Here is an 11,394-nt window from a genome sequence, read left to right as displayed (position 1 = left end):
AAAAAGTCGAAAATATAGAATAGAATTCTTTCATATAATTCTTAGTTTTCAAAAAAGTCGAATTTGAAATGAAATCGCCTAAAATTAGTACAGTATGACATTTATTAAGAAAATAATAATACAGAAATAAGAATAAGTCATAAAGAATAACAATATATGTAATTAATAAAAGGGTTCGAAAAGGTAAATATACAGGTACGTGACTCGCGCGCCCGGAGACAAGCTGTGGTAGAGAGACAGCTGCTCGGATCGAAGGATATGAATAGAGGGGATGGAAGGAAGAGAGGGAGAAAGAGATAAATAGGAGGCCGGAGCAAAGGGAGAACACCATAAACATACAAGTTTCGGATTGGTTCTGCTTTCTCCTTTGTCTCCGGGATGTTATAATACGAGCAGGCTGCTTCGAAACCATCACTTCACAGTTGTATTTCGTTGAGTGCGTTTGCAGTGCCATTTCGGAAATCGGAGAGATCGGAATTTTGGCGCCGTACCACCGACGCGATATCAGTGACAGTGTAAATGGTTATGTTGCCGTACTTATTTGCCATACGCGTTTTATCGTACACGTATTCGTATTAGATCGTTTTCAGTGTCTTTATTGCACAATCATACGGACTTTTGATCGAAATTGTGTTCACGAGTGAATACCTCGCATCACCAATAACGTGGAATCAAGGTTATATCCTGTGCGTCTTTTTCACTTGTATTGTCAAAATCAGCTGCCATTGCTATAGCATGCGATTCTACTTGTTCTTTTCGGTTTTCCTTCTTTTTTCTTGGCTCGAGCTGTGCTCATCGTTCCCGAAATTTCATTCAGGATTTACGATTTGTTGTTATGTTTAGTCGTATTGAGTCATACGCGGCAAGTGATCCTTCGTTTATAACGAGCAGTATATTTTATATCGAATTTATGCATCACCGATTTGACGAACACAAGCAGATACCGGAGTAAATTTCGAGTAGTGTAAATAAAATTAAATCGGTTTTCTGTAATTTCTAAGTAGATGGTAGCTGCTTTGGACATATTATACTTATTTGTTTAATAATTTTTGTCTTTTTTTTTTTTTAATAGTAATAGAAGATAATAATGTTTTTAACTTTGAATTTTGTCACATGAGAACAAATGAACTATTTTTTTGACAAAGCATAATTATTTGAACTTTATATATATATTATAGTTTATACTATTATTGAATAGTTATTGTTACAAAATGATATTGAATGATAGTTGGAGTAATATGTAAAATACGTAATTGTAAGTTTATTTTTTATTTATATTTGTGTATTTATAAAATGTGTTGCAGGCTTTGGAGATTGATGTTATATTGTGCATCTGTGTAACAAGGAAATATAATCATACATAAAGTACATTTGTTCATTCCCGTTGAAAGAAAAATACAGAGAGTAGAAGTGACGGACATTAGAAGTGTGATAGTAAATGCAGTGGATGAGGAAGAGATGGACCCATCAATGTTTGTTCCATATACAACTCAAACAAACGGTGTGCCATTGGAATCTAAACTTGCAACCTACATGGTAATTATTTGCAATTTATTTGAAAAAACTCCTAATAAAGATATTGTTTTATGTTATATTATGCTATTGTATATATGTATATATATATATATATACATATATATACACAAGATATCTATTAATAAGTTATAGAAAAGATACACATTAATATAATTTTATTATATATTTTTTAACAGAATCGCCAAAATTCAGCGATAGCTCTAGGTACTACAGTTGTCGCCAAACATCTGTCTAACCTTTCTCTGGATTCACAGAAAAAGGTAACTGCCAGTCCAGAATTTGTACCTGGAAGAGCTCTTACTGGTAGTAACAGCAGCTCCCCAAATCTTTTCAATAATTCTTATCACTCACAGGAGAATGTGGGTGGTACTACATATTTTTACCTTGGGAATGCAGCAGCTGATACTGTTGGAACTGAGGAAGGAACTGAAACTGTAAGTAATTGTAGAAATTCAGAAAAGCTTTTCGTTAGTTTCGCTCAATTGATTAACGAATTAATTAATATCTTTTGTGTATAGATTGGAAATGTAGGAGCAGGTCAGATAGGTTATGTCTATCCAGGTACACCTGCGCACCTCCAACCAGTAAAACCTACAAAACCTGTGTCATCTAATAGTTCTTCGGCTCCCTCAACCCCTCCCCCTCAAGCAACCACCGGTTTCTTTGTCAGTGAAAATTTAAGGATGGATATTGTTCAAAAAAATGCTTTAACGTTAGCACAACCTGATGTAGTACGATTTCCCGACCTACCAAACGAGGTAGATAATTATCATGAGTTGTGTCCATTGGAACAAATTCATAAGCCTGCTTCGACGATGCTGGGATATCACACTTCGACGTACAAAGCTACTAGCATTAAAAGCGGTACACGTTACTGTCTGCGACGTATACATGGTGAATATCTCTATATCCTTACGAACTATTTAATACTGTGTAAGAGGTACAGAACTGGTAATGAAATAAGCATTTATTATATTTTTAGATTTCAGACTTGCTAATACAAAGTGTATGATGCTGGTGGATATGTGGAAAAGATTATCGCATACGAATTTAGTGCAGTTAAGAGAAGTTTTTACCACCAAGGCTTTTGGTGACCATTGTATGTATTAACTTCTTAAAACGAAATTGATAAATGTACTTTTATGAAAATCTTCTTTTATGAAAATGTACTTTTATTATTTCAGCCATGGTATTTGTTTACGATTATCATCCGGGGTCGGAAACGTTATTAACTAAACATTTCTCAGCAACTGAATTAAATGGTTATACAGATCCATTTTCTTCAGATCCAAATGCTCCTCGACCTTATAGTCATACCAAGAATACTATTTTGAGACAACAGCATAGCAGTATGCTATCAGAAAGTGTTATATGGAGCTACATAATTCAGTTAACTGCCGCACTCCGTGTTGTACACGCTGCTGGTTTGTATCTATCAATTACATTATCTTACATCTTATTTGTTTATTGTCTAGATAATTAAATAATATTTTTTATTTTGATGATTTAAAGGTTTGGCATATAGGTGTTTAGATCCTACAAAAGTGTTACTTACATCACCAACAAGACTTCGTTTAAGTTGTGTTGCTATACCAGATGTTGTTACTTTCGATGGAAACTCAGCGAATCCACTTTCGCTTATAGCACACTATCAGCAAGAAGATTTAATCGCCTTAGGAAAGTTGGTGTTGGCATTAGCATGTCGCAGTCTCCTTGCCGTCCATCGCGACAACATGCAAGCCTCCCTCGAGCTCGTCGCACGTTCTTATTCTGCGGATCTTCGAAACCTTATTCTGTATGTATACATTTTATCTTTCTCATCAACTCTAACACTTAACATTAACTCTTCTTTTTACTCATTAACTTCTAACACGATGAAAACATTACATGATACATTTCTTCATCAATTTAACATTTCATTGTTTAACTTGATTTATTTATAATCATCTCGAGGTAATACCTTTTATGCGAGATAGATTTTATTATGAAATTGACACTTTTGATAAAGAAAAAAGAAGTGACACATCTTATGTTACCTAATGTATCTATATTCGTGTTAATGTATGTTCTCATAAACGAATATAATTTTATAGGTACTTACTTTCGAATCAAGCACGAAGAAGTGTAACAGATCTCATGCCGATGATTGGAGCACGATTTTATACGCAATTAGATGCAGCTCAGCTTCGATCTGATGTATTGGAAAATGAACTTTCCAAGGAATTAGAAAATGGGAGATTATTTAAGTTACTTGTAAAGTTGGGTACTATCAACGAAAGACCCGACCTTAATATGGAACCTACGTGGGCAGAGACAGGCGACCGATACATGCTCAAATTGTTTAGGGATTATGTTTTCCATCAGGTAGCAGCCGATGGAAGACCTTGGTTGGATATGGCACATGTCGTATCTTGTTTAAACAAGTTGGATTCAGGTTCACAAGATAAGGTAAATTTTTTCTTTCTAAAATCATATTTTTTTTTTTTTCTTTTAAAGGAACTTCAATTTCTTTAGTAATATACAAAATATTCAAATAATTAAAAATCGTTCAATATGTACTTTAAAATGTATTTTTCTAATTTTATAGGTATGTTTGATGTCACGAGATGAACAGAGTATATTAGTAGTAAGTTATGCAGAACTACGACAATGTTTGGAAACCTCATTTGGAGAACTGGTACAATCCGCAAAAGAAGCTGTTTAGATCCGTGCCACATTTTTTCTTGATTGACCACATAGTATATACTCTGAACTACAAATGTGATATCACGATTGTATGTTATTTTAATCTTTATGAAGACGTAGAAAAGTAAGATTTAATCTAAGAATTAAGTTGGTGATAAGAATAATAGTATGTGAACCAGTTTGTAAGCATGATTACAAGGTTGATTGAAAGGTTATATGCAAAATACATTCTGGTATTTGAATGTAATATATGTATGTGTGCAAGGAGTGTTATGGTGTAAATCTGAAAGCGTTTGATCTTGTTGTGAAAGCTATTATGGTAGCATACAAACAAACAAAAGATTGTACACAACGTAAAAATGTAATGAATTCTTAAGATGTTTTGTGCGTGAATACACCTAAACACAATCAGTGTATAGGATAGATCTTAGTTTTTAGGATAAAACTGATAAGCATTAATTTTGAAATAAATGTTTATTTTTGAAAGCAATCTTAATCAATCCTGTGTAATTATTTCAAAGTGACATGTCATTAAAAATCCACTATATTTCTCTGTAATAATATATTTTTATATTTTAAGTATCAATAATTATAAACGATGGTATTTGATACTCGCAGAAATCTGGTATTTCGTTTGTTCCAATTTATCCAGCTGGCAATCTGTAGATTCGGTTCTTGAACTGTACTATCTCCATTCCCTGCCTCTCTCCGCCTGTGTTCGACTGCTGTCCGCAATCACTCAAACTTGATCTCATTTCCTTCGCACAATTGCACGACCGCAGTACGGGCAGACTTTTGCATACACGCACACTCTCTCAATAGTATTATGCACATGGTTGTCGCTAGCGATTTATTCGTGAAATGCAACCTTAAACCAGAACTTATGCATGTATTTTTCGATGATACACAAGTTCAGGGGTAATACCTATATATATTTTAAACAACAATTTTCCTATATATAACTTGTTGTAACGAACGAAAATTGCGTAATTACATGATTACAATATGTGTCACATTATTCCTCATTTCTAATGCTCTGTATCGACGCCCATGCATTTATCCTACGTACGTCCTGTGGTTCGAATAAGTGTTTAACTTATATGTGCATGTATGGCTGACCATGGAGTCGAAATAAAAGGCATATTAGACATCTGTTTCTGTCCAAGACACGTCAACTGACTCGGCTGAACCCGTCGTTCTACACCTAATTGTCTTAATGCCGACGTGATTTACTCCCCCGTGCCGTGTCACTTCTGACAATCACTTCTCGTATACGTATCTGCCATATACACATAGTACGACCGCGTGTAAGTCTTCATTTTATTCGACATCAACCCGCTAACCCAGAGACGTCACGCTAACATTATGCGATACTTTTTTATCACATTTAACAGTAGTATACATTGTTCATAAAAATAATATTTCTTATTATCAATAATTTTTATGCGTCACTAATTATTCTGTAAAAAAAAATCTCATAATAATATCAGTAGAACATTTTTTTAATATCAGAAAAAACATGTGCTATCAATTTGTAATTTTTATACAAATTTTATAAATTTACAGCGTTGCATAATTTTAGGGATTTACTTTATATATTTTTTCATATAACTTTTATTTTGATTTCTTCTGAAAATGTTTTACACTTTAGTAGTCGGTAGATCCAGTTAAAGTAATCTGGTCGACCTATCATCTTCTAAACACAATGAAAGATCTAAGATACACCTATAATAAGATCGTAAAATCGTGTTCACTTTAAATCCAGTTCCGCCGGTCGTTAAGAAACTTTAAACTGACGGCCGGAGCAGCGAACCCTTGCGCAAGGCGATTTTTTTTCTGATCGTCCCACGATCGTGAAACTGGATTGTACGGAAGGTCGCATGAAGCACATCGTCAGTGTATGGGTTGAAAAGACACTAGTCGGTATGCCTCCTGAGCGAGAAACCACTCCTGGCTGGCAATTAAGGAACCAGCGAATGTATATGACCTGAGCTTGGTGAGGAAGAACGTCTAACTTCTTCTGTGTGTTCCAAGAAAAGCGAGATACCAGTGAAACATGCTCGCGCAATATATGGTATATTGAGTGTCCCGTCCATCTGTAGTTATTCCCCTCTTGTCCCTTCTGCGTGTTGACTTTCGTGAAGTCGAGGTATTTTAACGATAAAAAATTTTACCAGAATTCATTTATCGGACGTGTAGGTCGAACAAGAACGCGCCACGACTATTGGTCAACATGAAGTTCGTTAGCGCGTGTTTTTCTCCCTTCCCATAACGGTTAACTGTTCCTCGGCTCGTGCACACGCACACGAACATCGTACACACCATGTTTTGCATCTGATTCGTTTGAATCGATATTCTTGCCTACTCACAGTCGTGGTTTAATCGCCACGTTACGGAGATTAATCGTTGGCTAGATACGAGAGACAAGTTATCTGGTAATGTATGTGTGTCGTGGCAAATTTACACGACGATGGTAGTAACACGATTTACGTAGGAAATACGAGGTTGATTAAAATATGTAATCCCTACTTTTAACGATATCGTTTCAAACAATTTTCATCCTCTTTATCCCATTTCTTTTTTAATTAGCAAATGCAAATGCTGGGGAATGCTTGGATAATTTAGTATCCCAACGACGCCACGATATACGTAATACCTTACGAGCAAAGTTATTTGTTAATCCTCGTTAAACGCCAAAAAAAGGGAATGTAACGCGAGTGCATAATACGATTGTCGGTAGGAACAAACTTGCAAAATACGATGGCGTGAATTACGTTTTCTAATTTAAATGTCATTTTATGTCACGCTTTTCGTGCTATCGTTTATAACGCTTCTACCTCATCCGTATTTTTCTTTCTAACTACAGGGGTATCGATTCATACTTGTCTCCCACGATACAACATTGTATTTGAAATTTACATTTATTCCTAACCGTAATATTATTATCATCATCATTCGTATACGTCTCCGTTGAAATTAATCCCTTAAACGATCCTCAAACATTGTTAAAACCTCTAATAATTTCGTATATTCATCTGGAGGACATTGATCTATATTTATTCTGTAGATTATTCTCGAGTTTAATCCTAGCGGGGCTTCATCTCTTCCCGCTTAATCCCATCGTTACAAACGATTAGCAACATTATCTCTGGGCGATATAATATTTATCATTTCCATGACTGTAGAGGCGAAACCCGCGGAGCAGCGATGCAAAATAGCAGGCAGGTTCTATACATTACAGGTATAGTTTGAAAATATCCTTCAGCGCAGTGGAACGATACGATGGGGCGACGTTGGTAGCGGCAACCCCGCGCCGCGCTGCTTGTGCGAGGCGAAGGTTGCTGCTGCGTAGACTCGGAGGGATGGTAGAGAGGCAGACACAGAAGAGGGAAGAGGTCGTCGTGGAGCGAGTAGAGCGGTAGTGGCTCTGGCAGCAGCAACACGTAGTACACGGTAGCACCGCGACGAGGACGCACACGGTTTGTATCACGTCGCTTTGGTAGTTAGTAGTCGGTAGACTCGCTTCGAGCCAGTCTCACTTCGGTCCAGTGGCGCAGTCGCGTTACGCGTATACATTTTTTCGTATTTCCAACCACTACCAGCGGGGCATCACCATCGCTACACCACCACCACTACTACTATCAGTGTCGCTGTTACCACCGCTACCACCACCTGCATCGTCGAGCGTGTCAACATACACGTAAACGTTAGCAGGACTACCAAGCCACATCGGGTTGTTCCTGGAAAATAAGCAAGAGAACATTTACATCTTCGAGACGGCGCGAGGTATGTAATATACTTATCACTTTCTTTTTTTTCTTCAGAATTTCTTTCTCTATTATAATTCTCATGTCGATCCACGAGCGTGAAAATGGTGGACCTTTTACGTGCGCGGGTTCCGTGACGGAAGTGATCGCGCGTCGTCGATGAAGACGCGAAGCAATTTTCTTCTGGAGCACCGCCGTGTTTCGTTCTACACGCTCTCCGTGTATTCCCATCGATTTTCCACGGCAAGACCCGCCCTGTAATTTACCGTTCTCTTTCTCTACAAGTATACCTTACTCTACCTCTCATTTCGCGCCTACGATTTACGATCTAATTTTCATTTTTTCCAATTATAAGATATTAGATTTGGACATAATATCGTATCTGTTGTGGAAACGTTAATATAATCTTCTCGATTATCGAGACGAGTCTGCAGATCCTTTTTTTCGGCGAGCGCGCTCGTGTTTGCCGTCGACGATCGATGGACTCTATCGGCTTCTCTCTTTCACCCTCTATCCACGAATCGTGGTTAGCCATTTCTTTCTAACGTAATACGCTTGTTAGACGGCCTCCCTCGATGGACCGCGCGTCTTACGTATCGATTCTCGATAGAATAAGAAGATCGAAGCCCGATCGTTGTTCAGCATATTTTCACCAGACCTTTCTCATATGTCCTAACAGAAGTGTGCAGAAACTATGCAAGTTTCTAATGCGTTTCTAAAGCGCGCAGCTTTATTATTCGTTCATTTTTCATACGAGTTTTTAATATTGATATAAATATATTTCTTACATTTATATGTGCAATTTATTGTAAATATCTGCTTATCATTTAACAAATTTATTTTTTTTTTTAAATTTGAAAAATTTTTAATTGCATTTTATTCGAAATAAAAAGAAATTTCGTAATAGACAATTGAATCATGTTTGTCACGTTTTGAGCTTATTGTTTACGTTCGATGTTCCCTGCGTATATTCTTTTTCCCGTTGAAAGCGTAGAGACATCGGTCTGCATCTCGAATTACAACCGGCAAACCCCATGAACAGAAAGAATTCATTGGACGGAACTTTGCCAACGCTTCGACCGACAGTTCTAAAGTAGTTTTAAGTTTTACACGAGAGATCGAATCTATTGTTGGAATTGAAAATAGCTATGAGGGTATTTGAACGTAGAATCTGATGTACCGTCAAAGTTTCTTCTAGAATTTTCTTTAGTTTATTTTCATTTAGATTATTCCCTTTTTCTAATCTTATTTCTCATTTTTAAAAATTTTGAAATATAATTAGGCTTTAAGAAAACAAGATACAGATATTGCAAATATGACAGCATGAGTTCCACATTCAGATAGAAGATCCTTTATGTACGTGACATAATATAGCATTTCATTCTCCATGAGTGAATTATATGCTAGGATAAAAATCCATTTATCTTAGTTAGAATTTCGGACAGTAAAAAGATCAGGTTAAAGATGAAATCTTTGTTATTTGAGTAGTTAAAACACCAGACATTAAACATTCTGTAATATAATTTTAGAGGAACCGGTATTCCCTATAAAAATGGTAATTACTCCATAAAGTATCCGAAATGATCTTCTTTTACCAAAGTTTTCTAAACGAAAACGTGGTAAAAAACGCTTGGCGATATGACAGTACACTTAATGGATACACCACTTTGAAGATACCGTATTCCATAAAAAGGTACTATATACACAGTTCACGCGCATGGACTTATCACACATACATAGATACATCTCTCTCGGCTTTTTACGCAATAAGGTCTGCTTCTCGATATGAAAAGTGTAATACATGTTTATCTTGGATAGTACACAGGTTCCGTAGGATAGCCAATGATTAACGATTTTTTTTTTCGAGCTGTATGCGTCACCCTCTGTACGTTCGTGTGTTAATTCATTAAAGGATATCGAGTAGGCGACATGATGTTGCAACAACCCTTTGAAGCAGATAACACTTGAGAAAAACACGTCGATCCGGATATCGACCATTTTTTTTTCTTCATTCCCCTTTCCTCGATGATAAATTCAATTGCACCCGGTTTAGACGAAAATGGTAACAATAAGATTATTCGTTAATAGCTTTCTTTCTTCTCGCAAAATGTTACCGTAATTCGCTACTTTACTACGCATTCTCTAAACATGTGCACCGGTGTTTCTAAAAACTTTTTCCCTAAAAGTTTTTAACCAGCGATTTCAAAGCCCAAGGAACAAATGTTCCAACTTTTATTTAGCAGATGGCATTGACAATAGATGTTAAATTAACTCTCGTGGAGCATTGGCGTTTGCGGTTTAATAATGTTAATAAAACATAATGTGTATGTATGTGTATGCTTCGATGATAAGTGATACTTGCTTGATAGTGATAACGTGAGATATCAAGAAACTACTCTCAGTCATGATTTGCTGGTTTCATTGATTTCACTGGATGAATTATATGCGGAAGATGGGAATTTGCAAACGAGAAAGGTACTTAAAAAAGTAAGGCATTACATCGTTCAGAATTATTAAACTGTTCGTATAAACGTTTTCACCGGGCAACAAAATAAATATTCAAAGCTTCCTCAGTGAAAGCGAGTCTCTTAATTGTTTCGACTAATGTAGTACGAAAAATTTCGTCGCGAGTATCACGTGGAAATTATAAGAAACACGCAATTATAAATAATATGTTTTCTTTATCTTGTATCTGTGTTTCTAACAACTTTTTGAAACCTATCTTTTTTTCTGTACCATAATAAATCTATGGATGTTTATCTCTTCTTTCGATCTTTTCTTTCCAGTTAAAAAATTTGTGAATACATTAAAAGATGAGAGTTAACTTAAACTTAAACCAACTAAAATATCAAATTTCCATGATTCTTCTTTGCAACAACTAAAGTATGTCTGCAGGCTAAGTTGTAATCGTATATAAAAAAGAGTTTCGATTCTGGTGGATCGTCGCGAGCGTCTAACATGGCGGAGACCCTGACAAAAAAGCGTATCTGTGTGACTGATATCGTGAGAGAAATTATCACCGATGGAAAAAAAGGAGGGTTGACGCGCTTCGCCATCGCCAGCGAATTAAGTTACACGAGAGCAATTTGAGGGGAAATTGCGTGCAATATTTGCCATTGCCGTGATGGAATCATATTACGTGCGAGAAAGAGGGTTAGGGAGGGAGGAAAGTAAAAAGGGAGGGAAAAAGAAGAGAAGCACGGGGTCTCGACAACATGTGAGCAATTCGCGACGTCGTGTTTTATCGTGTCGGAAAAGGTTTCACGATGATACTGTGACATGCATATTTTTCACGGGATCTCGAAAGACTCGGTTTCGCCTACGGAAAACTGTCTCGATTTTCTTTCGTAGCATATAGTACACGCGAATAACAGGATAGCTTGATATATGAATCTTGAAGCACGAG

At 36.5% G+C, this 11,394-nt stretch overlaps 2 protein-coding genes and 1 long non-coding RNA gene across 6 annotated transcripts in view; 2 read left to right on the top strand and 1 right to left on the bottom strand.

Annotated features, from left to right (window-relative positions):
* Positions 1-286: 286 nt before the first annotated feature.
* LOC126914494 (PAN2-PAN3 deadenylation complex subunit PAN3) lies at positions 287-4,717 on the top strand. 3 transcript variants are annotated; one of them, XM_050718545.1, is made up of 10 exons: positions 288-676; positions 1,305-1,536; positions 1,713-1,796; positions 1,890-1,970; positions 2,055-2,430; positions 2,519-2,635; positions 2,721-2,960; positions 3,049-3,331; positions 3,630-3,984; positions 4,124-4,717. In XM_050718545.1, the coding sequence occupies exons 2-10, from the start codon at positions 1,459-1,461 to the stop codon at positions 4,238-4,240; spliced, it is 1,731 nt and encodes a 576-aa protein (XP_050574502.1). In that variant the 5' UTR covers positions 288-676; positions 1,305-1,458; the 3' UTR covers positions 4,241-4,717. The 3 variants fall into 3 exon arrangements, with proteins under 3 accessions (XP_050574486.1, XP_050574492.1, XP_050574502.1); XM_050718529.1 differs by having other exon boundaries at positions 287-676; positions 1,713-1,970; XM_050718535.1 differs by having other exon boundaries at positions 287-686; positions 1,713-1,970.
* LOC126915085 (uncharacterized) lies at positions 4,422-7,392 on the bottom strand. Its single transcript, XR_007710022.1, has 2 exons — positions 5,216-7,392; positions 4,422-5,089 (listed from the first exon to the last, which is right to left on the bottom strand). It is a non-coding gene; the product is annotated as an uncharacterized LOC126915085 (long non-coding RNA).
* A 143-nt stretch (positions 7,393-7,535) lies between these two features.
* The window catches only part of LOC126914949 (uncharacterized), a 42,398-nt gene continuing 38,539 nt past the window's right edge, over positions 7,536-11,394 (top strand). Inside the window, exons 1-2 of one of the 2 annotated variants that reach the window (XM_050719265.1) lie at positions 7,536-7,700; positions 7,824-8,007. The gene's annotated coding sequence lies outside the window, so the exon portion shown is untranslated. The remainder of the gene's footprint in view (positions 7,701-7,823; positions 8,008-11,394) is intronic. The other variant, XM_050719255.1, reaches the window with a different exon arrangement.

Source organism: Bombus affinis, chromosome 1 (assembly GCF_024516045.1).
Source record: "Bombus affinis isolate iyBomAffi1 chromosome 1, iyBomAffi1.2, whole genome shotgun sequence".
NCBI classification, from domain to species: Eukaryota; Metazoa; Arthropoda; class Insecta; order Hymenoptera; family Apidae; genus Bombus; species Bombus affinis.
The sequence above is the reverse complement of the archived record's forward strand: the minus strand, read 5'-3'. Positions and strand labels throughout refer to the sequence as shown.

Bases quoted from the DNA above. Each gene is read 5' to 3' on its own strand.
- LOC126914494 (XM_050718529.1), top strand. From the start codon at position 1,459: ATGGACCCATCAATGTTTGTTCCATATACAACTCAAACAAACGGTGTG. The intron at 3,332-3,629 runs GTATGTATACAT...ATAATTTTATAG, and splicing joins GATCTTCGAAACCTTATTCT to GTACTTACTTTCGAATCAAG. The intron at 3,985-4,123 runs GTAAATTTTTTC...CTAATTTTATAG, and splicing joins ATTCAGGTTCACAAGATAAG to GTATGTTTGATGTCACGAGA.